Source organism: Arvicanthis niloticus, chromosome 7 (assembly GCF_011762505.2).
Source record: "Arvicanthis niloticus isolate mArvNil1 chromosome 7, mArvNil1.pat.X, whole genome shotgun sequence".
Lineage (NCBI taxonomy): Eukaryota > Metazoa > Chordata > Mammalia > Rodentia > Muridae > Arvicanthis > Arvicanthis niloticus.
In genome coordinates, this window is record NC_047664.1 from 73,601,071 (window position 1) to 73,627,828 (window position 26,758).

The 26,758-nt window shown below is 43.0% G+C and overlaps 1 protein-coding gene across 4 annotated transcripts in view; it reads right to left on the bottom strand.

The window, feature by feature from the left end:
• Tec (tec protein tyrosine kinase) overlaps positions 1-26,758 on the bottom strand; it is a 108,712-nt gene that overhangs the window by 52,670 nt on the left and 29,284 nt on the right. For 3 of the 4 annotated variants that reach the window (XM_034509127.2, XM_076938625.1, XM_076938626.1), the window contains 2 exons: positions 15,567-15,645; positions 13,917-14,102 (listed from right to left, as the gene is read on the bottom strand). In XM_034509127.2, coding sequence (XP_034365018.1) covers positions 13,917-14,054 — 138 coding nt within the window. In that variant the 5' untranslated portion in view covers positions 14,055-14,102; positions 15,567-15,645. Of the gene's footprint in view, positions 1-13,916; positions 14,103-15,566; positions 15,646-26,758 lie in introns of those variants that run through there. The other variant, XM_076938627.1, reaches the window with a different exon arrangement.

The following is a 26,758-nucleotide window of genomic DNA, read 5'->3' on the forward strand; positions in this document are numbered from 1 at the left end:
ATGGAGAAGGTAAGGCATTTTGTTGTCTCAAATCAAAACAAGCGCTCACAACCAAAATAGATTCAGGCACCCTGAGGCCGCACAACAGCAATGTCACTGACTTTCCTTCAAGGCTCACACAAGCCAGGCTGCTCTACACTTAGTTAGTGTTGGATGTACCACTTTCCTGACTGACACAACGCCCCAATGAGGTTGTAACTGTCATCATCTCCATTTCTCGAACGAGGGCACTGATGCATTTTACTGTCAGGTAAAACAGTAAGTGTGATGGACCATTGGATTTCAAGACCAGTGCTTTGTAAGTCAGCCAGAAAAAAAAAAAAAAAAAAAAAAAAAATCTGCTCTGCCCAACTCTCACAAAGACTCCTTCCAGCCTTCACACCCAAAGGAGCCAAAGGGTGGGAACCAAGAATCCACGCAGCAGGAAAAAAAAAAAAACAAAAAAACAAAAAAATTAAAAAAAATAAAAACACAAAAAACCTCTTCCCTTGACTTGAGAATTGCGGGGCAGGTAACAGGGGCAATGTGTCCTTTCCCTCAGTTGTCGAGGGTAACTCAGAAGAGGGAGCAGCCTCCATGCACAATGGCTGACTCCTCCCCCAGAACAGCCATTTCTTTGAATGTGCCGAGACAACTGGACACCCACAAACACCTCAGCCGCCTCTGCACATGACCCAGACACAGAGGAAGACAGGCAGAGGAAAATGCTTCTCGTCTAACCTCAGCGGTGCAAAATGTGAATCAGACGAGACGGGTGTCGGGGTTCTGGAACACAAACTGCAGAGCTCAGCTGTTCTGGTAAAAGCCTTTTCAAGGGGAAAAAAAGAAAGTCACTAAGATTCCAGACATAGGCTCATGAAGCCACTCGGAGCCATCTGCATTGGGCAGTCAGAACTCATCCCACTTGGGAGGAACTCCACAGAAACTTCCAAGCTCAGCAGACGCCACATTCTGTACAAGAGGTGTTGCGCATGCGCGCACGTCTGTTCACTCGGGCAGGCGGTTTCAGAAAGCCGTACAACAACCAGTTTTCTACGGATGGTAACAAAGACCTGCTCCCTCCTCTTGCCATTTTGACCCCTTCTGAATCTGGTCCCTGTGCAGAAAACAACACACTGAAGTGGGCAGCTATTCTTGAGAAGGCTTAGGGACGCTGTCACATTCCCAGCTCTGAGTGACTCACTGGGCTCAGTTTATAAAAACAAAAGTTTTGCTGAACGCCTGCTCCCCCCCCCCCCCCCCGGAAATGTGGCATTGAAGGCAAACAATGAAAAAGGTACAGACGCTTACAGCGAGTTCCATGGTCACTGCTGGGGTTAATTAAGCATGCTGGGATTGACTCCTCTGGAAGAGGACTTTTGAAAGCTCACACCACGGTTCCTAGCAGACTTCGCAGTGTGAGCCTTTTCCCCTTTCTTCACGTGGTTCTGCCTCTTTTCACTTAACAAATGACAGTTCTGAACACAGCAATGTGCTAAACCTTGTGAATCTGCAAATCTTTAAGCCTGAGGGAGGGCTGGACTAAGAAAACTCCAGCCCATAATACTTGATGAAAAGAAGAGAGCCCCCGCTGTAATGAAGACCTGGGTTATTTAATTCCTGACACTAATCAGCTGGGAGCCAGCAGGCTGGTGATTTAAGTCCCTTCAGCTTTAAATGACCCTTTGGACAGTACGGCATGCCTCAAAAGACAGTGTTTAAAGATTAGGGGTCGATAATAAACATTAACTCCTTTTCTTTTCTGACTAACCTGTGAATGGTACCCTTGTGGCTTTGCACCGACCTGCAGGCACAACCAGGCAGCCTCAGCAGAGCTCTGTTCACCCTCCCCTCCATTGTTGCGCTGGAGCTACTGATAAGAACAGCCTTACCTAGCTCTGTCCTCAGTATCATGCTGGACATCAGATAGCAGACATCGTGGAAATACTTACTCCAACAGAATTTCACAAAGCCAAAACCCAGGGGCCCCAGGTGCTAAACATTACTTAGCATGCCTCCTTTGAGGGTGGGAGAGCATTGGTCCTGCCAGACAAGCTATTATCTACATTTTTTTTTTTTAATTAAGGTAGGTGAAAAGACTCTCAACAGTGTCAGCCCAAGGCAAAAACCACAGTGAGACACCACTTCATGGCCACCAGGAAGGCCAGGAGTACACTGGAGCAACAAGAGTGGTTGCGGACTCACTACACACAGATGTAATGCAAGCACTCAAAATGCAGAGGAAGAAGGATCACAAGTTCAAAGCCAGCCTAGCATCAAAATAAATAAATAAATAAATAAATAAATACAAATAAACACAGCTTCTCAAAGGCAGAGCAGTACAACCTCTGTATACAAGAGAAGCAAAAGCTGTATCTACACAAAAACCTGAATATTCATAACAGCTGTTTACAATAGCCAAAATGGAGCAGGGATCTTAACAGCTACCGATCCGTATGAACCAATAGAATGTGGTACATCCATACCGAGGAGTACTATGCAGCCAGAAGAAGGAATGAAATATAAACGCACACTACAACATGAATGTACCTTGACACCATCATGCTTAGTGAACCCAGCCAGGAACAAAGATGGCTTGTGTAATCCTATTTACATAATCAAGTGAATACAATCCCTTCCTGACAGGAAGCAAGCTGATGGTTGCTAGGAGGCAGGAGAAGTGGAGAATTGAGCTCAGCTTGTTGTTGTTGTTTTAAAACAGGGACAATGTCTGTTTGGGCTGATGAAAATGTTCTGAAGCTAAATTCTTGTGGCTTTTATATAACTCATTCCTGTTGAGTCACTAGCTCATTCCTACAAATGGTTACAATAGTAAGTTTAGGCTATGCCTGGTTTACCACAGAAAGAACCACCGTGTACCTGTACATGTGGGCGTGCGCGCACACACACATAAACACGCACACCAAGTAAATAAATTGAGCCAAAGGAAGTGAGGTGGAAGGAAGCACACGCACCAAGGTGGTCAGTGAAGATGTGTATGGAAGTCCCCTTGGGTGGAAAGTAGCACGATGTGGTTTAACAGTCAGGGTGCTAGCCGGAGAGATAAGGCATCCTGAAGCATGATGTTAAATGAGGGTGTACCTGACTTGGCTGTCCCTGGGCTCCTTCTTTACTTATGAAACAGCTATAGGCAATTTCCAGGCATAATTTATGGGAAAGCTGATAAGACGGAGCCACACGGGTACATACGCAGAACCCTTGTATCTCCATCACTCTCCACATCCAATTTGTAGATAGAAGGGAGCCCTGAACCCCTCCTGTAGGCAAAATGGCACCATAGCACATCTGGAGCACATCTGGAAAGCTAACAATCCAGCCTAATCAGCAAGCCACAACATCTGCAAAAAACACTGCTGACAAAAACAGGGAACAGGAACTGCAGGAGAGGCGGCCAGGTTGCCTTCCCCACAGAGCCTAGATAACAAGAGAAAGTAGCAGGAGCCCACGGAGGTATGCGTGAGGCACAATCAGACTGTGAGCTGAGCCAGGCCAGAGTTTAGTCTCTCTAATAACTCTGCTTCCCCCATTCTGTACCAACTGACTGACCCTCCGCCATGCTCAGCAAGTGAGCCAAATCACATATATTACAAAGGAAAGCACATGATGTGCTAGCAGAGGGTGTGCCCCCAAACCTCAGTGAGGATCAAGGGGTACATGCTGCAGTCTGGACAGCTAGGAAAGGCCTAGTTCACATATCTTCTGCAGCGGTGAGTGCAGGGGGCTCTACACAGAGGATCTTGGACTGAAGACGGAATAAGAAGAGTTGTTGGAAAGTGTTGTTGTTTTCTCCTATTGTGAATGGGAGAAACGCCATCTCCACAACTGACTACAAAGCACTAGAGAGTCTAAGATGTCCTGAACAACTATATTGTCACATTCTGAACAATTTTTCTCTGGGGTAACTTACAAACGAATTTGCAAATCTTAGTGACTGTTTTCTAAAATGACAAAAGAAAAAGGTTAAGCCAAGAATAGTCTTTCATGCCTTTAACCCAGCAAGGAGGGGCTGTTCAAGCCTGCCTGAGCTACATAGTAAGTTTGAGACATCGTTTTGCTCCGTAAAAAAGAAAAGAACTGAAAAATTAAAAATCAAAGACAAACATAAACTTGGTCTAAGAAATAGGTAACAGTTGTCACTGGTAATTATTAAACTTCAACATTTATCTTGGACATACAGTCTATTCACAAAGCTAGCAGTGTTAGGATTTTCCTGACACAATCAAAAACAATCCATTCCATTGAAGTCACTGCAAGTGACATGCATGCTTCTAAATTCCCCTCTGATTATACTTTGCTACTTGTGAGAAGCAATTCAAAGGGTAGTTCTGCTTTTTAAAATTGTCATGTGACATCTCCCGGTATAATAAAGTCTATTTTTTCAAATTGTCGTGTGATATCTTCTGGTATATACTAACAATGTCCACTTTTTACTCGGGGAGAGATTAACATCAGCAAACACTTTATAAAAAACTTTCTAAATTTTAATAATAGATGTCCTCAAAATAATAAAAATAAACTAAATGAAAATGGCAACCATGTGACGGTGTCTAGAGATATTTCTGCTCTCACTACATACTTTCTGATCACAGCCCTGCAATCACAAACAGCAGAAACTGTCCTGAGTAAAAAGTGTGACGTACTTACTCTGTGACATGCTTAAATTATTAAACAACAATTTGGGAAACCACTATTTACTGTAGTTGGTCAGGGAAAGCAGGGGCACTAAGAACACAGGAATAAATGTGCAGACATGCAGAAGTGTGAGGCGTTTGCTAAGGGGATGTCTAAAACATCGTCTGAACTGACCTGAGTCAGGACCAAGATAACCAGAGGAGACTGAGATGCTGAACGGGCACAAGGCTTTAAATGGAGGAGGCCGACACATTTCTCAGGCAACAGTGTCTGATCAGTCATCGATCAGGCTGTTGCTGGTCCACACCCTCCTACCTGGAGCTGGGATTGAACCCAGAGCCCCAGGATTCACTTGCTCTTCCCCCGAGTGAGATGCTGAGCCTGCTGGGATCTGCTCTGACTTTACACCACTGAGTTATCTGATATGGTAGAGTGTTCTCACGTGTTTGCACAACCCACACACATCCTCTCCAGAACTGAGGTGGTGTAATCAGAAAATGAGGGTTTTTTTGCCCAGGCTGGGAAATCAGTTAACTGGTGACCTGAAGCAAATCATCTCTTTATCCTCAGTTTCCCAAACTGGAACACCTGGAAGTCATTCTAGAAAGTCTCTTCAACCTCTAAAAATGTGTAGTTATTCATTACGACAAACCAGCAATCCCTCTGTATGAGTGACTACTTATTATATACGTCCACACAGGTCTGGGACCATAAAAATTCCAGACTCACCAAGCCCAGTTTTATTCTCAGGGCCTTTGCTCATGCTGTCCCCTCTGCACAGAGCGACTTCTGCTTAACCTTTCTCATGTGCTTGGAAGGCCATCTGAAAACCTTTATGACATTCCCCAAACCCTATACAGCAAAAAACAATGTGGGGGAGGGGGTGTTAGTGGGAGTGGGTGACACCCAGAAGGGGGCTTTTCCTTCTCAAAAGAGAAAAGGAAGGTGGAATGGGGGGTGAAGGACCTGCATGAGGGGGTACTGGGAGGAAAGGAAGGGCCAATATTGAGTTGTAAAGTATAAATATATGTATATATATATACATATATATACATATATATGTATATATATATAATTTTTTTTAAAAATCACAACAATTTGTGTTTGCAACTAAAGCATATTGCATTACCAAAATTTGATCTCTTTTTAAATAGTCTCCCAGTAAGACCAACCATTCCTATTCTTTGTGCTTTCTCTCTCTCTCTCTCTCTCTCTCTCTCTCTCTCTCTCTCTCTCTCTCTCTCGTGTATGTGTGTGTTTGGGGGGATAGAGTAAGTGTATGAGTGTGTTTTTGAGGAATAGGCTATGTGTAGGTATGTGTGTTAGGAAGTATGTGTGTTAGGAAATGGATAGGGTGTGTGGGTGAGTACTAAGCATGTTGGTGAATAGGGTGTTTGTGTGTGTGTGTGTGTGTGTGTGTGTGTTGGAAGATAGGGCATGTGTGTGTGTGTGTGTGTGTGTGTGTGTGTGTGTGTGTGTGTGTGTGTTGAAGGATAGTGTGTATGTGTGTTGGAGGATAGGGCATGTGTGTGTGTGTGTGTGTGTGGACGTGTGTGTGTGTGTGTGCGTGTGTGCATGTGTGTGTGCAGTCCTTACCTCCCAGCATCATCCCTATTCTTATCATCCAACATGTAGAGGAAAATGGAATCTCAAGGAAGCAACTCCAGGGCTCTAAGGGTCTCTAAGCCCAGCAGTTCCCGGTCCAACAGAGACAAAATGCTCATCATATAACCTGTGACATCAGAAGGCTTTGGAAGAAACTTCTACAAAAAGCCGATTACAGTGTGGCAAAGACAAGCCAGTCACTTCCAAACAGATGGATGACAAGAAAGAGGTGGGGAGACCCAGCTGACTTCAACTACGCCACTCCCCAAGCTTCCCGGAAGCCAAGGTTTTATAATTGCCTTCGGTCCCTTCAGCACAGTCTGTTGAATACATTCAGTGAGGGGAAAGAGGGCTAAATAAAACGTTGATGCAAGCTTGACTTTTGATTACCACTAAAAATTGCTGAGAGCTAAAGCTTGCGAAAATTCAATGAAGAAAACTGTTATGGAAATTGTCTTGTTGGTATCACTAAGCGCTGCTGAGAACCAAGTTTTATAAATAAATTATACCAGACAATACCGCTTCTGAGCGAAACTGCTGGTCTTTCTTATAGCCCTTGTCTCTCACACTGTACATAACCAATAAAGCACAGCTGCCACAGTCAGGTCTCAGATATTTTTGTTATTGTCCCTACTTAAAGTTCCAAGAGGATTAAATTCTGATTTAATCCACAAAATAATACAAAGTTAAGGAAATTGGCGAAAGACATAAAATAACAACTGATTTTTTTAACACCCTAGCAGACCATGCTGAAATAATACATTTGTGCAGAGGGAGATCATCCATCCTCAAAGGCATGGCGCATAAGAGCATGTTGGGGTGTAGAGATGACTCGGGGCTTAAGAGCACCAGCAGTTCTTGCACAGGACATGGGTAACTCCAGCTCCGGGGAACCCTGTGTCCTCTGTTCTCCATGGGGAGCTATACACTTAATGGACAGGATCTCACACGGGCACGTACACACAACTGAAAAAAAAAATGAATCTTGACTCTTTCAAGAGCAAGAGAACTAACTAAGATGATTTCTTGCTGGGACCTGTTACATGTACTCACCGGGAGCTTTTGATATACTTGTGTCTTACAGATGTTTCTTTTCCTTCACCAGGAGCTTCAAAAAACTATTTCTTGGCCAACTAAGTCAATGTGTGTTAATGAATTATATCCTGGACTTTGGGGTGGGGAAGGAAGACAGGAGAGAAACAGCTAAAGAGACGTTGGGGCACCTGAATGATACACGACTACAGACTGCCGCAATGTTTGCATATTGGTCTCTGTACCATTGTTCTGTGGCTATAAAAAGATGTCCATCTTGGGGGTGGAGAGATGGCTCAGTGCTTAAGAGCATGTTTGTTCTTACAGAGGATCCATGTTCAATACCCAACACCCACATGGTAGTTCACAGTTACCCTTAACTCCCGTTCTAGGGGATCTGACACCATCTTCTGACCTCCTCAGGCACCAAGCACACACATACACACACATACATGCACACAAAACACCCATTTAAATAAAATAAACCCTTTTAAAAGGGCCTCAGCGTCCTGAGGAAAAAGAGTGAATGTTATCCAATGAAGATAATTAATTTAGCAAATGAAGATAGTGTCAGGCCTTTAGACTTCTGACCTCATATCTTGGCATTTTCAAATGATTAATGAGGCAGAAGTTCAGGTATCAAGGAGAGGACGACAAACAAAAGTCAAAAATGGAAGAAGGGACAGAAGAAAGGGAAGTAAAATATAAACGAGAAGTCGGTATAACGCCACTTTACTTCAGAAACAGAGAGGCTGAAACGCCAATAAGAAAATGAGTTTTCATGTAATGATACAGCTGATTCTTCTGTTTGTTATCAAATAAGAGTAATCTCTCTATATAAAATTTACATTAAGCTTTATCAGAAATATGTTTGTACAGGGGCAAACTAAGGGATGGTTCCATTCATGAGTTGGGGCATACCCTTTTGAGTGTTTGCTGCAACCCTGGATGAGAGGGGGCCTCTGACATCTACAGTGTGATGCAAGTGCTTCCAAGGGCTCTGCAGTAAAAACAAATTATTATCCCAGGCACACCAACTTCCCAGCATGCAATGAGGTGATTCAAGATACACACCTTTAGAGAGGGACTAAGGCCTATGCCTGAGGTTTCCACTTGGCGATGAACTAATCTACAAGGAAGAAGCACTCCATCTTGGTGGCTCTTGTCCCTATAATACTAAGAGCTTCTAGTTTCCCAAGCCTAGTTAAAGAAAACAACTCTTATATGACCCGGGACGCCCTCTAGAATGATAAAGCTTTCCAAGGTGTTCAGCAGTCTGTGACATCATAACTATAACTAATTGCTTTCCTTTCCCGTCAGGGAATCTCAGTGAAAGATGGAACCAGACATCTGGTGGTCATGGATACTCCCACTCAACCTGCTTCTTGAGTAAAGGTCTCCCTAGCTCATCTGCCATCCTCATCCCTTAACCATGCATCACATACTGAGCATCCACATGTGCAAAACCCTCAGCAGTAAAAAGATGGGTGAGCCATGATCCCTGTCCCCAGCTCTCAGGAAGCTGAAAAGAGACAAACAAACAAACAAACAAAACTCTTCTTTTTCATTATCCCAATACCTCTAACACTTCATATCACACTAGAAATGTACAAGAATGAGAATCTGAACTTCGGTTAGCCTCACTAACTAGATACCAACCGGATGTCCTACAATGTTTAAGACTCAGTTCTGAAACTAACTGTGTAAGGTCAAAGGGCAAAGGAAAAACACCTTGACCCTGACTTGACCCCAAGCCCAAGAAACAGGGCCAAGAAACAGAAACCCACCAATCCCCAAACAGGAAAACTCAACAATCCCTGAGCTTGCCCAAACTCAGAAATTTAAATCCCACCAATCACCAACCTGGAAATCCCTCGTCCCCAAGAAATCCTATATAAGCCCTGCCTTCTGCTCAGTTCTCTGCGTCTTCTCCCCCAGCAGAGGCATCTCCTCTCCTGGGTTTTTCCCTTCCAGTAAATCTCTGACGTGAGCTTTGCTGAGTAGTATGGCTTTGCAGTATCCCTTGGCTCCTGATTGTTAAGGATACTCTCTGAGCAAAGCTCTAAAACTTTTGCCCAAGCAGAGCTTGTACTGAGGAAACCTCCCCCCTTGACAGAGCAGAACTGATACACTTTCACTGGGGAAACCCTTCCCCTGCAGAGCAGAGCTGTCACCGGGGAAACCACCCCTCCAGCTCAAGCAGTTAACACTTGCATTGGGAAAACCAGCCTCTGCACAGGAGCAGAGCTTCTGTAGGGAATCGGCTTCTTTAGGGAAAGCCCTAAGGAATATCCCTTCAGAGTTGCAACGTTTACAAACTGCCAGAGCTAATACACACAGGTAAAGGGTTCAGCCCATTAAACGTCAGAGATGAAGCTTACAGAGTGGGTCTCCAAGTTATTGGGAACTTCTTTTTGACTGCATTCCAAACCACAACTTCCTACAACCTCTTCTTGAAGCCTGAGAACTTTCTAGAATTTACCAGGTAACCCTGTTACTACTGACTTACAACAATGAACAACCGAGTAAAAGTGACAGATATGTAGGCGTGGGCTAGGAGTGCCAACCCCAGAGTCCCTGTCACCGAGGAACCTGGCGCTATGACACCATCCACCTGGCCCCGGAGCCTGTTCTTGTCTACCAAGAAGACTCTGAGCTCTTCATTTCAGATCTGTGCTGCCGTCAAAATGGAGATGAAAATGAAGTTAAGCATATAAAAAGACACAATCTACATAAAATAATTTTAAACTCTGAAAATGTTATTTTAGAACATCCAATTAGAGGCAGACAGGACTTTAAAAAAAAAAAGTCCTGTTCAGTGTGAATCTTTTTTTTTTAATACAAAAAATTTCACAACCGTCATAACTGAGAATAATAAAATACCCTCAAATAAAATTTTATCTGCATTACAGAGGGCTGTAAGAGCCCCCCCCCCCCCAATTTTTCCTGGAGTAGCAAGATTGTTTCAAAGATAGGCTTTGAAGAAACAGCCCTGCAATTTCTTGTAAGAATATGCAATTTCTAGTATGGCAGACTTTATGCAAGGCCTTTTATCTTTCTTTGCCTTGGTTCCTCATTCTGAAATGAAACCAAATAAGCCTGCGTGTGTAAAGTAATGAGTACTGTGTCTAGCATGTAGTTAGTGTTTCAAAAGTTATACCATTGTTATAACCTGTGTGCCTGAGCATGCTAAGAAAGGCCTGCTTATGCATAGGCTGGACCCAGGCTCCCTACACATAGGCAACAGATGTGCAGCTTGGTCTTCATGTGGGTCCCCTAACAATTGGAGAGGGAACTGTCTCTGACTCTGTTGCCTGCCTTTGTATCCCTTTCCCCTAGCTGGGCTGCCTTGTGTGGTCTCGGTGCGAGAGGATGCACTTAGTCCTGATGTGGCTCGATGTGCCAGGGAGGGTTGGTACCCAGGGTTGGGAGCCTACCCTTCTCTGTGATGAAGAGGAGGGCAGAATGGGGGAAACCAGGTGGAAGGGTGGAACTGGGAGGAAAGGAGGGAAGGGACACGGCCTGTCACACTGCTCAGCCCCCTTTGACTTTATAGACTCTGTGGAGTGTCCAAGCTGAATCAGACAGTACTGTAGACAGCAAACCAGCCACTGTCCAGCCGAAAGTCCCCTGCTTTCTGACCTAATCATTGTTGCAAAATTCACATAGTACTTGATTTCTTTTATTCGATAGCTCAACATTTTTCTTTACCATTAGTCAGCAGGATTTGTTGCTGTTTGATATTGTTGTTTTTATTCTTGTCATTGGGTTTGGGGGGGGGGGTTGTTTGTTTGCTTTTTCAACAAACTCCAGTCTTGTGCTTCCCTGATTCCTGTCCCTGTATCGAATGGAGCCTCCCCAGGAAAATCAAGTGACCTATCTCATCTGTCATTTAGCTCCCTAAGACAGCAGCACCACTTACCATGGTCTGTGTTACTGTAAGATTGTGTAACATAAACTGTCAAGATCTTTGCTCCCTCAGCTCCCTGGAACATGCACAAATGTGAACCAACTCCACTGGTCACCAGAAGAGATGAGAAGCAAACTGAAGAAACCAATGGCCTGATAGTTTTTCAATGTGAGACTTAACTGGATAGTTTAACTGGATGTCTGAAGATCTATCTAAAACAAAATTTCTCAGCACACTTTGAAAAGCACAGTGAGTGGATTAGCAAGGTACAGATTGAGGAGAGGCTTTGGCCACCATGTTGCAGGAGCTGGATACAGAGACTAAAGGAGGAGTGGCCATTCAAAGCATTCAATAGCCATGAGGGAACTAAGCATGGGGACGACTAAAGCAAGAGGCAGCCTCTTCACTGTTTGTTAGTTTTTGATTGGTTTGTTTGTTTGTTTGTTTGTTTGTTTTGAAAACAAAAGAACTACAGACGATTTAAATCTCTCAAATGATTCCAGTGGTTAGAATCTTACTTTCTAACCCAACATTCTCATGGGCTCCCTGCCTCACTAGGCTTTTTGAGTTATGATTCCAAGAACAGAGAGACAAAAAGCAGAAGACCCATCCCTGCAAACAGGAACCAAACACACACCCCCAAACAGGGAAGCAACTCCAGTGTGAAGTGCTTCTTGGATTTTCTAGATAATAGGCAGAGAGGAGTCATTCAGAAACCTGCCCGGTGTTGTTAGAAGTACTGTTATTTCAAGAATTCTGATTCTTATCTTTAAATGATAATTCAATATAAGCAAGTATTTGTTGTTTCAGGTGTGTGGATCTAATCAATGGTTTGGTACACGCTAAGCACATACTAAGCACACACTCTACCATCTAGCTACGGCGTCCCTACCCCTGGTGACTATTTATCTCTTACTGTGAGGGGCAACAAACCTGTGAACAGCTCAAGAAGCAAGTCACTAAAGAACCGCAGACCATCCACGACAGCAGAGAGTATGAACAATCAAAACACTGCCCCACACATTAGAGAAGTGGAGAGTCAGGAAAGAAACTCAGCTGGTGGCTAGGGTCATGGGGCCAGTGAGCAAGCCAGAAAAAACAAGGACACTGCATAAGGGTTTGAAGAGGGATTTCTACATGTTGGACAACCACCTCATTCTGCCCTTTCCAGTTCTTACAACCACTGAAGCCACTTCACATTCAGACAGTGGAGTGGGATCTGAAATACGAGAGGCTCTCCTGTCTTTTCTCTGCTTAAACAGTCAGGACACTTTTAACTTTGCACAGTTAGCCTTCCAGCCTTCCATACCTGTGTAGGTTCTGAATCCATTGAGTCAACCAACCCTGGAAAATATGTGGAGGGAAAATTGCATCTGTTCAAAAGTACACAGCCTTTTCTCATGTTATTTTCTAAGCAATACAGAATGAGTAGTTTTCAATACTACAACTGATATTATAAGCAATATAAGCATCAATAGTATATCTGACATTATAAGCAATATAAGGGTAATGTAAAATGCACAAGAGGTTGGTATACAGGTTACGTGCAAATGCTTCACTGTTTTATGTAATAGATTTTAGCATATGAGTTGGTGGTGAGAGGAGCCAGCCCTCTTACAGATATCAAGGGCCAGTTGTATACTAAGGATCTTCATACTGAGTGATCAGTGTGCTACATTTTCTCTCTATGCATATGGTGTTCTGCCTGTATGTGCATCTGTGCACCTCATGCACGCTGCTCCAGCAGAATAGGGCATCAGTTTCCTTGTGGCTGTGAGCATCCATGTAGATGCAGAGGATAGTGATATACCACAGAAGAAGTAACAGGAGAAATAAAGATGGTTCAGGAGAAACAATGCCACTCTGTGTCAATCAAGGGAACCAAAACAACAACAAAACAAGTAAATCAGCAGCAGATAACAATGCCCTAGGAAGAGTTACATTTCAGTCCACGTACCAGGACAGCAGGCATTCGCCATGCCCGCGTTTGCTACAGCACACTGTCGAGAGAGATCCGGTCCCCAGCTGTTCTCTACAACCTAAAATTATTTCTAACAGAAAAGACTATGGCAGTAGTAGAAAATACCATGTTGGCCATGGCAAGATTTGAAATTGTGTCAGACAGAGACAGCCATTCACTCGCATTCCTTAGGGAAAGCCAGAAGCTGCCCAACCGACACTGTCTTCCCCACTGTACCTCAGCACCCCACTGCAGGGGCTGACTAGACACATGGTTCTTTAATCTCCCTAACCCCATCAAAAAAAATAAAACAAATAAACAAAAAAACTAAACAAAAATAAACCACTGCAGTAGATGCTTAATACCAAGAGATGAAAGATTTCCCTGTAGATCAACTTCAATAAATGGTTCACCAAATAACTGATCAGCTGCAGGTGGTAAAGAAAGGTTCACTGGAAGCAGCTTGGGCTTTGATACATAATATGGCGGTTTGTGGGGGAAAGCCATATGCTTAATATGCCTAATAAATTCTATAAGGACCTATAAAATACTGGAATGGATTTTCTCTGGCAGATTAATTTGTTCGGGGGGCTGCCACCAAATGGATAGCCACATATCTTAAGCTATAGTGACAGACTTGTGCAGAGTTCTACCACATGCTAAATCTCAACTTCCAAGTCTAAAGGACAGACTTTTGTAACCTCAAGTTCATTAACTCGACAGAGAGCAACAGTGTCAACACTGAAAACGACAGAGTAGACAGAGATTGTCTCCTACCTCCGCTCGACCCTCATAGTAGGTTAACACGGATTTTGTAAGTACAAAAAGTCTCTCTTTGTAGTTTAAGGGTGATGTCTTCTTTTTCTGCTGGGACCTTTTAATAAGAATCTCTTCTAGGATAGTGTTAAAATTCATCTCGGTCTTCTGGTCGCTCCTTCTCCTGCCATTGAAGGTCCCGGGATTCTACGGTAAGAAAATAAACAGTGAGGCTATGGTGTTAATTTCCTAATGCTATTGCATTTCCTAATTTGTAATGTCCTATTTCCTAATGCAAATTGTTCAAGGCAAAGAGCTCTTTTCTTACTTCAGCCTTCATCCTGCCCTGCCATTAGATTCCTAGGAAAATCTAATCAAGATTTCTTATGATGATGATGATGATGATGATGATGATGATGATGATGATGCATGCCTACCTCTGTCTCTCCCAGTATCCCTCAGCTCTCTAGTACCTTCTGCTATTTGACTTCAGAAAACAAATATTTCAGATGGGCAAAGTGCATTCCATTGCCTGTGTTGTTGATTTCCGCCTCAAGATTGTGGTATGCAAAACAGCATCATTGATTTAAACGATGAATGAGCATGGTAGTGGATACAATTCACTCATCTGTAACTCGGTGATGATGTCATCTCGATCCAGTATCATCATGGTGCCATAGGGAAGCTGTTGCTACAGGGAAGTCCCCTGACGAATACACCATCATGATCCATATACGCTAACCAGACCACAAGAGAAAAGAAGCCCCCCTGGTCAGGGGAAACTTAACCCTCCTCAGGGAAACTTGCCTGGATATGAAGACCCTAGTCCTGTACCTAGACCCTTTTAAAATGTAAACAAGAACTGGCAAGATGGCTTAATGGGTAGAGGTGCTTGTTACCAAATTTGATGACCCAAGTTCAATCCCCAGAAATCCCCATGAGGAAAAATGGGGAGACAACTGCTGTAATGTCTTTCTGACCACCATGGTATATGAAAAGAAAGAAAGGAGAGGTGGGGAGAAAAAAGGGAGAGAGAGATAGAGAGAGAGGAGATGAGGAAGAGAAGGGGAGGAAGGGAAGTAAAATTCAACCATATTTAATTCTCAACCACTTAAAAACCCAAAGGTACACAGAAGAGGCCTGTAGACTCTTCCCTGAGGCAAGCTGAATTAAGGGTAGCTTCCCTTCTCTTGCCTGCTCCATGCTTTTTCAGGAAGCAATTACAGATCAAACCACAGAAATAAAAGGAGTCTCTTGAAGCACATTTAGCACAATTTGATAATATAACCTGCACTGAGCTACTAAGGAACCCCACCATGCTTCCTTCCAATCTGGTGACTTCGTGTTCTTCTCTTTCTCTGTGACCACCAACCACTCAAGCTCCCTGATTCTTATGAGGCATAACCTCATTAGCATAACCTCTAAATAGCCACCTTTTGATTTAGAAGATATGTCATATACAAGGTTGGTGTTGGGTTTAAATGAGATGTAGATAATAAACTTACTATGGAAGTGGTTGGTATCCAAGCGTCTGTTATGGTTACATTGAGTTCCACTGTCATTTCCCTAGCTCACAACAGCCTGGGCTCATAGCTGGACAACGGCAGCACCTCCCCGACTGCTCGCCCATTACCCACACTCTTGCCCCATGTAACCTGAACTACCACATACCCCTTCTGCCCCTTGACTCAGCCTTCAAAGTTCCATCCGGTCATTTCATTCTTCGAACATCCTCAGTGTCGTCCAACACCTGCAGGATAAAGCCAAAACTTAAGTCTGACCCCGGAGACGTTCACAATCCAGTTGCGATCGGATGCCCAATATCCACTCCAACTCTACCCCTGTCAGTCCAAACATTCCTCAAAATAAACCCAGAAGTGCAGGGGCCACCCCTTCTCGCGGTATTCATCCTCTGGTCTCCACCAGTCTCCCCAATCCTCTCTCTCCACCTACGAAAACTCCAGCAATTCAGAACTCCCCTCCTTGGCACGACCCTTCTCGTGTCTCTGGTTAAAGAGTATCTGTCAATACCTGTGCCCGTAATCTCTCTCACTCACCAAGTTCATGGAATTCTTCCATGTCTAACAATTAATGTACACAGCATAACTTCTCACCTAGCAGTTAATCTACCAAGGTGTATATTAGTATCACCCAAATAATGTTTTAAAACACAGGTATCTAGCTAGGGTCTGCATCCATATTTCTTTAATATTTTCTAGGTTTGCAGCAGGACCTGGCCATCCTAATTCTACACGTAGGCGGAACTGGGCGCCACTCTCTTAGAGAAGAGCCTGAAGCCTTGTGCCTCTTCCTACCACCCAGCCTCTTGACAAACATTTGCAACCTGGACCCATTAATCCACGTGGGTCATAACTGAACAATCCCACATGGGTCATAACTGAACAATCAAAGAAAATTGATTCTTTTTGCAACTAAGTTGGTCCTCTTGCTATATTACAGTTTGGGCCTGTGCTTTTTGGTGTGTAGTAGTAAACCATAACACTCAGGAGGCTGAGGTAAAAGGATAAGACTCAAGCCAAACCTAGGCTACATTAATAATAGCCTGTCTCAAAAGATAGATAGATAGATAGATAGATAGATAGATAGATAGATAGATAGATGTACTCTATTTTGTTTTCCTGAGAAACCACTGGTGTGCAAATTCTACTTCCTTAGAAATCTTTATAAAAAGACATTTTCAGGAAGGAAAGAAAATGGCTACTTAGGAAAGGTTACCAGGGGCGAAGCAAGCTAGGCTCTAGACACATGTGTCTAAAACATGTAGTTCTCATCCAGGAAGCAGTTCCAATGTTGCCACACAATACACAGACTTTGGAATGCACTGGCTACAGCATGTCCTAATGGCAGTTCTAGAAGCAAAAGTCCGGACACCAGACAGTTTCTGCCATTGTGTGATATTTGGAATTCTGGGGACTTTTTAGAGGGTATATAAATGCTAGGGCCCTGAGAGTGGGTTGTCAGTGTTGGTTGGTTGCTGTCAGTCATGGTTTGTTAAGTAATTGTCCACAAAGAAGAAAGAAAAAATTAGATATCCTGATGGCAAAAATCAAATTTGTCCCAAAGATCTCAAAGATGCCCTTAATCGGCAGGAAGTGGCATAACGATAACCTCGCTCCCTCTCCTTTCTATCCTTTTTCTTCTCTGCTATCTAGTGCTAGGGGGTTGGAAGGGAGGAAGAAGGATGGAGATTAGAAAAAGAAAGAACCCACAAAGTAGTAAAAGATCAACTATAACAGTCTCACTATGCAGCTCTGGTTGGCCTAAAACTCTCTATGTAAATCACTCAGGCCTCAAACATGAAAGACATGCACCCCCATGCCCAGCTCCATGATAATTTTTTGTAGGTCTACTTAAAAAGCAAAACATACCCCCTCTTCTGTGTCATAGGTAGCTATTCTCAATGCTAGGGGAAACTAAAGTTTTGTTTGTTTGTTTGTTTGTTTGGGGGGTTGTCGTTGTTGTTGATGTTGTTGTTTCATGAAACTTAAGACAGGATCCATCCGGGAAAAGATGAAGAGCCGAGGCAGGGGTACCACTATGCAAAGGGAACTGATGCGAAAGAGTCTGAGCACATGTAAGTGCTTTCATGCCATGTGATCCAGATCACCAGGCACAAAAAGAGGCCAGAAAGGCCCAACCCTAAACACAAACTGAAAGAAGGCCTAGGATTACCAAAGAATCCCAGGAAGATCTTAATATCCAACAGACATGACATAAGGCTGTGACACGGACAAAATAAACAATAAAGACTCAAAGGAGGAGAGGTGTGGGCACTGGAATCAAGATGGAAGAAATAAAAAACTCAGGAGAGTTAGAATGCAAGCTGAGGAACTCTCCCACAAACTAAAACAGAAAGTCAAACAAACAATGAATTGGGTAGAAAACACAATAACCTTAGAGGGCCTACGCAGAAGCCCAGGGAATGAAAATCAAGAGTTCTAGAACAAAACCAAACAAAACAATGGGAAGGAAAAACAAAAAATTAGGCATGTTTTTGCCAAAATAAAGGTTATATCCAGATCAAAATATAACCAAGTCAAGGCACATCTTATGGAATTTCAAAATTGTGGGGAGAGACAGAAGGTTCAAAAGGCTTAAAAGCTAATAATAGAAAAGATAAAAATTCAGAATGGCAATCACCATAGCAATACCGGAAGCTCAGAAGCAGAGGGTTTCCCCCCTAGGAAAAACTGAGAACTGAGAAAATGCAGGGGAAGCCACCAGAAGACAGTAGACCACTAACTTAAGTTCTATACTGAGCAGAATGTCAATATGGGTATAAGATCGCAAATACAGCATCCATGTGTGACCTATGAACATCTGAATGATCAGAAGCATAACATTCCCAGAAAAAAGTGAGCCTGAGATAACCAATCCACCTTCCCACTCCTGACAGGGAGCTAGCCTGAGATGACCACCAGCCTGGACTGCCACTTGGGGACATGTTGATGTCTGAGGACTGTGCAGAACTAGCCCCACCTCGCACCTGGGCATCATTGGAGAGCTGGTTTTCGGAGCATAAGAGCAAGAGAGCGGACCCCACACCTAGCCAGCTTCAATACTCGGGGGAGCAGGCTGCACACTGCAGAAGTTGTGGGTAAGTTGTGAGAGCACTAGCCCTACCTAACTCATCTCCCATGTGGCAGTGTGGACAAGGGAGAAATACCCTCCTCACCCCTCAATCCTCACCACCAGTGACAAGCAGGAGACCTAGCCCTAAGATCATGAGAGCAGGAGAGCTGGCCCTGCCCCTCACCTGAACAGCATAGTAGAGCTGACTCTGGTGGTACGGGTGCAGGCAAGCCAGCCTGAGGGAATGAGTGATGAACAGTTGGCTTCACTGTCTGCTGGGCAGTAACATGGACATAAGAGAAATGGCCCCCTCCTCTAATACTTACTACCTATGGCAGGCAGGAGAGATGGCCCGGAGATCATCAGGTCAGGAAAGCTGGCTCTGCTCCTCACTTGATGTAGCACTCCGGAGAGCAGGCCCTGAACCTCACCTGGGCAGCACAGTAGAGTTGGCTCTAAATGTAGGGGGTTGCAAGTGAGCTGGCCCAAAGGGTCTGAGAGCAGGAGAGCCAGCAGACTAACCTCTCAGGAGAAGATCCAGGGCTTTGAATTGCCCTACCCCAATATCTACCCCATTGATGAGCAGGCCAGTCCTACAGAACCAAAACTATAGGCTCTCCATGACAGAGGGCAATAATGTAATAGCCAAGAGAAGTCCCAGAGAGGCCCAGTATTCACAGAGTAGAAGCCAGAGGCCTAGTCCCAGACCAACAAGTCATTGCAATGAACATTTGCAAGCAAAAAAGTGTAAACAAAAGGGTATACTGTGGAACACACTGTGACACACTGTAGCTTACATAATGAGATTTTTTTCTCTCTGTGTTGGGGGGAGGTTGCAAGGGTGACAAGCAGGTACAGAAGAGGAGGAGATGAGTGGGATTGGGGTGCATGATGTGAAATTCACACAGAACCGATAAAACATTAAAAAAAAAAAAAAACAAAAAGGCAAAACGACCTCCCAATCTCCCACCATGATGAAGGGAAATTCCAAGATAAATGACAGACAGCAGCAAGTAAAGAGGCCAGTCTGTTCAAAAGATCAAGTTAGAAGGTTTCTGGGAAGAATTTTTGTAGAAGAGAAACCTGAATGTATGGGGAAGCTTCGAATAAGTTAGCTAAACATGATAGACAGACGTAGAAATGAAACGAGTTAATTCCAGGGAAAATAAAAACTCATACAGAAAAGCCATACAGAAGCACCCATAGCACTTCCTGAGACTGGCTAGCATCAAAATAATATAAATAGTAAGTAATAATCTTGCTGCTATTATAAATGTTTTTGAAGAGCAGGAAGTGTGTGTGTGTGTGGGAGGGTAGGTTGTGCAAGAGCGCCTCATTCTCTCCAGGAGTGACAGAGGCGGAAGAGGAAGTAAAATAGAACCTAAATTTGAAAAATCAAGTAATACAAGCAAGCGTGCTACTTAGAGATTATAAAGAGATAAAATTACCCCAAGATTACATAGATAAACTTGGCTTTTCTGTGAAACTAATAAACAGGGCAAAGTCTACTCTAGGATGAGAACTCCCTCGGAAATTGACAGACCAACGAGCTTAGGGCCGTGAGACACGGAAGCCAATCAATAGATTCTAATCGGTGACACTGAAATCTCACTTGTTCTGGTTAATTTTTAAAATAAGATTTAAAGCAAAGAGGACACTTTCCCAGACTAAAATCTCCTGTTTTCATGGAGAACTAGCCAGCTTAGGGGTCTGTGTGCTCACACTCAGTCTGTGTGTTCATTATGTGGCACTGTAGCACAAGTGACTCCATTTTGATTTTCTTAGTCTGGTCTGTTGGAGCCTAGAACAGAAGCCCAGTCAAAAACTACAGCTTCCCGTGATTTTTGTTTAAAAAAGATACCGGTCCATAAAAGTTTGACAAAATAAAAATGATCATCTCTTAAGAGTCAGAAAACATGAGAATACGGGTGTGGGGGGCTGGGGGGAGCACTCGTTCTTCTTCCCTAAACTATTAAAGCCAAAGGCAGATCATCTCACTGCCAATGTAAAAGAAAAATCTAGAAAAACACCAAAATACAAACTGTGATATCCTTGTCTATCAAATAGTATGAAATCTAGATCAACACAAGGAAGGAAGCTGAAGCCAGATTTCCCTAGAAATACTCATCCATGTCCTGAAAGATCAGTCCCAGTGGCCTCTCAAAGGTACCTGTGAAATCCAGAAGGACAAGCAGACCACAGAAAAATGGCCTTTTACATAACAAATACATTAAAATTATAAAGATCATAATTAACTTTTACCTGCTTTGTGATATAAGTTCCCCCTATGGTGCCTAGGCTAGTCTTGAATTCCCAGGCCTCAAGAGAACCTCTCAACTCAGCCTCCTACATGACTGGCAGTTCAGGCACATAGCACCACACCTGGCTTGGTTGACACAGTCCAAACTACTAAGCCCCCAGATGCACTGTGTCATCCCGTTCCCTCAATGGTTTCTCTGAAGCACGGGCCTACACACTAGTCACAGCCTGAGAACAAGAGCCAAGCCTTCATCCCGGCTGCAGCTACACTCCAATCCCACACTCTACACTAGCCAGGAAAGGAAGGCAGAGGGAAAGGAAAGGCTAGCAAGCTACCTCTCTGAGCAGCTTCATTGGGAATATTATTGAAATCATCTGTTCATCTTCAGAAGACCACAGAGACAGCCTATGACTGAAAAGGAACCTTTCAATCTGCACAACTAAAGGGAGCGGTCTTCTTTGAATGCAGAACCAAGCACACTGATTTTCCGTGTGAAGGGTTGTTCTCCTGTAGTCTGCTCACCCCTGTGGATTCCACAGGTGCTGGGTCACAGATGACAATTTCTATGACAATCTGTCTCCAGCTTCCTTCCCTGTGTTGGTCTAGATTCTACAGCTTTTGAAATATACGAATATCATATTTGTATTTGGGGGAGAGGGGTTGTTGAAAGTAAGAGTATCCACAAATATTCCAGATCCATCTCCTAGACGTTATATGACTCTGGGTTAAAACTATCTTTCCTAGTTTCTCTAGGGGACAGAAAACTGTCATTATGTTGCCCAGGCTGGCCTGGAACTCAGCCCCCTGAGTCCTGGGTTTGCAGGCATGTGCCGCCACACCTGGCTGCCAATAGTGTCTTTGTATAAAAACTGCCAAATGAATGCCCCTTTTCTATGTCTCACCGGAGCTAAAGAGAACTTTACCCTTGACCTTGGCTCCTATTAAAATCTCATAACAGACATTATCAGACTTTGAACATATATGTCCTGAGGCAGACAACAGAGAAATAATGTCACCATTTCTGTAGTGACAAATTCAAGCCACCAGTGTTATATTCTCTGTCCAGTGTTGCACAATCTGAGGGCAAGATGAATGCTTCAGTTTCATGATCTGGCAATTGCAGCAAACAGATCTCAGAACCTCACTGATCATGAAAGACTCTACCTGAAAAGAATAAGCTTTAAAAATCAAGTGGCTCCTAGGGCAGCCCATCCAGAAGGCAGGCAAAAGGCAGGAGAAAAGCAACTTCTATCTGATTTTAGAAACTACATGTCAGTTGGTGCTGCTCTCTCCACTGGTCAAAGAAGCTTCTGTTTGCAGCGGGCGATGATAAATGCAGACTCCTGACTACCAAAGTAAGAGTGCAGAGAAGTAACTGTTAAGTCTCAGCCTCAAGTCGGGCATCTAGAACAGCCCCTGCCAGACTCAGGAGCACGGAGGAAAAGGGAGCAGGAAAAATGTAAGGGGCAGAGGATGGGTAGGAGCACTGTAAAGCTCTGTCACATGGTACAGCTACGAACTCAGCATCAGTGGGTACCACACAAGACCTGCAGAAGACGTGCAAAGATTGATGGGGTCCATTGACACTCCAGCACAGATGGGGACCATTAGGCCCCACTCCTCCCTAAGGACCTATAGGCAGTTAACAGTTACTCGGGAGGAGGAGTAATGTTCCTTGGTGGTGTGGCCAGTGGTAAGAGGCCCTTGCTCTGGTAAATAACCCTTTGTCCCTTGTTCATACAAGCAACCCTAATTAAATGTAGTAGAGAATACATATGGAGGGAGGGAATAGGAGTGGAACTTGCTGGAAAGAAGGGGCTTGGTAAGGTAGGGATGAGAATAAGAGAGGATAGGAGAGGGAATATGATGAAAATATTATATATGCATGTATGTATATATTTATGTATGTATGTATGAAATTAGGAAAGAATTCTTTAAGTCATCAAAATAGAACATGTCATAGTTTCTTCATTATAGTGGTTTATCATTTTTCCTTCCTAATAGGAAAGCCTTTGTAAAAGCTAAGAAAGAAATCTAATGATATTGAAGGAAGGAAAAAAAAAAAAACAAGCTTTCACGGGGCTGGAGAGATGGCTCAGCGGTTAAGAGTGGTTAACTGCTCTTCCAGAGGTCCTGAGTTCAATTCCCAGCAACCACATGGTGGCTCACAACCATCTGTAATGGGATCTTCTGTTGTGTCTGAAGAGAGCAATAGTGTATTCATATACATAAAATAAATAAATCTTTTAAAAAATGGTGATCTGTTAATATTTAAAAAAAAAAAAAAGCTTTCTTCTTTTAAAATAGTGCTAACAAATCCAAATATAAAATGAAAGAAGTTTTTGAGCATGTATTTATGCAGAAAAATTGTGGAAAAAAAAGTAAAAATACCCCCTTTTTTTTAGGGGTTAACAGCAATGATCTAAACGGGGTTAAACATGAGATAAAAATCAAAATATATTTATTTTTCAGAATATGCCTGAATCACACTGGCTTTGTTTTGTTTTACTGGGAAAGTTAGGCGGACTCGTTTTCAACGGTGATATTCAAGCATGAATTATCAACGTTCCAACTGGATAGTAAATTATACCGATGATATCGAAGTTTACCCGTATACTGTTCCGCTCTCCATTGCTATAATGACGTAGTACCTAAAGCGGCTAACTTTACAAACAAAAACGGTTCATTTAGGCCAGAGCTTTGGAGGTTCTAGAGCTGACGCCTACATGGGTTTAGTTCTGTGGTTCTCTCAGCTGAGTCACATTGTGGAACATACAACAGGAGAGCATGTGAAGCAAGGGATGGCATTGCCATATTGGAAATCAAAATTCAGGGTTAAGAGTAGGCTCCGGCTTTTATAACAGCCTCAGGAGAACAATAAAAACTACTTAATCCTAATGACCTCTAAGCCCTACCTCCCCAAGGCCTTACCTCCCAACATCACCCCACTGCAGACCATCCATCCCCTCAAGCACAGGATGAGCAAAGACTGGTATCCCCCTGTCTCCTGTGCCCTGACCAGCTGTTACCCGCAGAAGCCATGAATGGGACAGTTGCTTTTACTTCCCCTGCAGTATTTGGGGCCAGTTCTCACCCGGCCGCAGATAACTAGAACACATGTTCTCACCCGGCCTCAGATAACTAGAACACACTGGCCTTTCCAGATCTTGCCATTCTTGTTTTGCTCACCTTGAACCCCTGCCGACCTCCTTCCCCAGCTACTCTTCACTCATCCACCTTTCCTCTGAGCTCAGTATATGAGCCAATCTGTTCACAGGAATGGTTTCAGACATGAATATAATCATTCATCCTGACATTTACTGCATATCTGGGATGACGATGAACCACTCATGAGGCATGCAGGTGGTTACAAACACGAACAAGCCATGGTCTGTGCAATGAGAAAAACAAACAAGAAGAAAGGACACCCGGATTTCTGAAGGGCTATAAAAGTGATCTACATGAAATATACTGGAATTATTACTAACCCAAAATGTTCTCCAGGCTGTGGTCACCAAAACCACTGCCCCCTTTCAGAGTATAATTAATTGCTTCCGTCATATTAGCTTCTGTGAGGAGATGCCATATTAGCAGAATGTGGCAGAAGGTTAGAGACACATCAGGTGGATAAAGTAAATGTCAATGTTCAGATCTTGATGGACACATCCTGACACAGAAGTTTCTTCTAATGACTGGCCAGTTTCAGTCAGAATCATACAGAGAAAAGGCATGTTTTTACTATTTCATTTTCAAATGTTTGATAGAGAGTTTTTCTTAGTTTTAATGTTAGATATTTAGACTCTGGGATGAGTATTCATTTTTTAGTATTTTATTAATATATGAAGGAAGAAAAACAAGAAACCTTACCTAAACAATTCTTTTAATTGTGATAATTTAAATAGGTCAACTCCACCTGCTTTCCCAGAGGCCACCCTGGCACCAGAGACACCAGGTAAGACCCCATGCCCTATGCCTGCCAAATCCCCTTAAAGTACTCCTAACAGTCATATACTGTGCCATGTTCCTTGGATTCCATTTTCCAGCCCACAACTCCACCTGCCTTACCCACACTGGCACCAGACACAGCATGCCACGCTGACACTAGGGACCCTAGCAGCAATGTTGTCACCCAAAACACCATGTAGGTCATGCAGGCAGCAAAAATCCCATAGTAGACACCACGCTGAACCTGAAGACTCACTAGGCACCAGAAACCCAGGACACTCAGACCAGTAGACAGAGAAGAAACAGAAACTAAGAAAAAAATCCAAAAAAAAAAAAAAAACAAAAAAAAAACAAACTACCCATCTAAAAAGATAAAACTTAGAAATTAGCCCTAAACCTATAATAATCCCCAAATCGAGATGATTAGATGTCAACATAAGAACACAATCAACAACAGCCAGAGCAATATGGCAGCCCAGCTATCCTACTACAACAAGCCCCAGATATTCCAACCCAGCTGAAGCACAAGAAAATGACAACCCATCCAATCTTATGAAGAATGCGGAGGTCTTTAAAGAGGAAATGCATAAATCCTTTAAAGAAACACAAGAAAATACAATCAAACAGATGAAGGAAATGAATATAACTGCTCAAGACCTGAAAATAGAAATAGAAGTAATAAAGAAAACACAGACTGAGGGAATCCTGGAGACAGAGAACCTAGGAAAGAGAACAGGAACTACAGACACAAGCATCACCAACGGAATGCAAGAGATGGAAGAGAGAATCTCAGATGCAGAAGATACCATAGATATATTGATATATTGGTCAAAGAAAATGTTAAATCTAAAAAGTTCCTGGCAAAACATCCAGGAAATCTGGGACACTATGAAAAGACCAAACCTAAGAATTATAAGAATAGAAGAAGATTACCAGCTCAAAGGCCCAGAAAATATTTTCAATATCATAGAAGAAAAATTCCCTAACCTTTAGAAAGAGGTGCCTATTAATATACACGATGCTTACAGAACACCAAATAGATTGGACCAGAAAAGAAAAAAAAATCTTCCTGCTACATAATAATCAAAACACTAAATGTACAGAATAAAGAAAGAATATTAAAATCTGTAAGGGGAAAAGGCCAAGTAACATATAAAGGCAGACCTATCAGAATTACAGCTGATTTCTCAGCAGACTCTAAAAGCCAGAAAGGTCTGAACAGATGTCTTACAGACTCTAATGTCAACCCAAACTATTATATCCAGCAAACCTTTCCATCACCATAGATGAAGAAAATAAGATATTTCATAACAAAGTCAAATTTAAACACTATCCACAAATTCAGCCCTCCAGAAGATACTAGAAGGAAAACTCCAACCTACAGAAATTAACTACACTCAAGAAAACACAAGAAATTTATTAGATGTAGTTTTCACTTTCTAAACTAGAGGCAGCCCAAGCATATGGCTGAAATTAAACTGACTAAAAGACTTTTGATTTTTTTTTTCCACTTGGATTTAATTCTATGATTCAAATGCATTCCCATGGAGAAAAACAAAATTCAACACACATGAGACAAATGCTGAGAAAGAAGGAAGGAAGCCTGGGACATTCTAGATATTAGAGCGCTAAAGAGGAGAAACAGAACCTGTGGGATGGTGCAAAGGTTTGAGCAGTTTTCATGCTTTCTGTGACTTTCCATTTACCACCACTCCAGAACTGTCATCCCCAAATCAAAGGTCTGTTACTCAGAACATCTGCTAAGATACACTAATCCTCAAGCTGGGCACTTCTCCTTTTTTATATTACCTAAACTAAATCTCTATTACATTCTGCCAACATAGTCTGAAATGTCATGAGGACTTACCACAGAGTCCATACAATAAATCAATGCCTAACTAGTGGAATAACTAATTACATAAGTAGTTAACATAGTGTAATTTCCAGTATGAAATCCTTAGAAGCAAACTGTTTCCTGTCCCGGTAGACGGGAACTAACACAGAGAGATCCATGATCAGGAATGTTCCGTTTGAGGCCTCAGAACACTCGGTCCTAAACCAGATG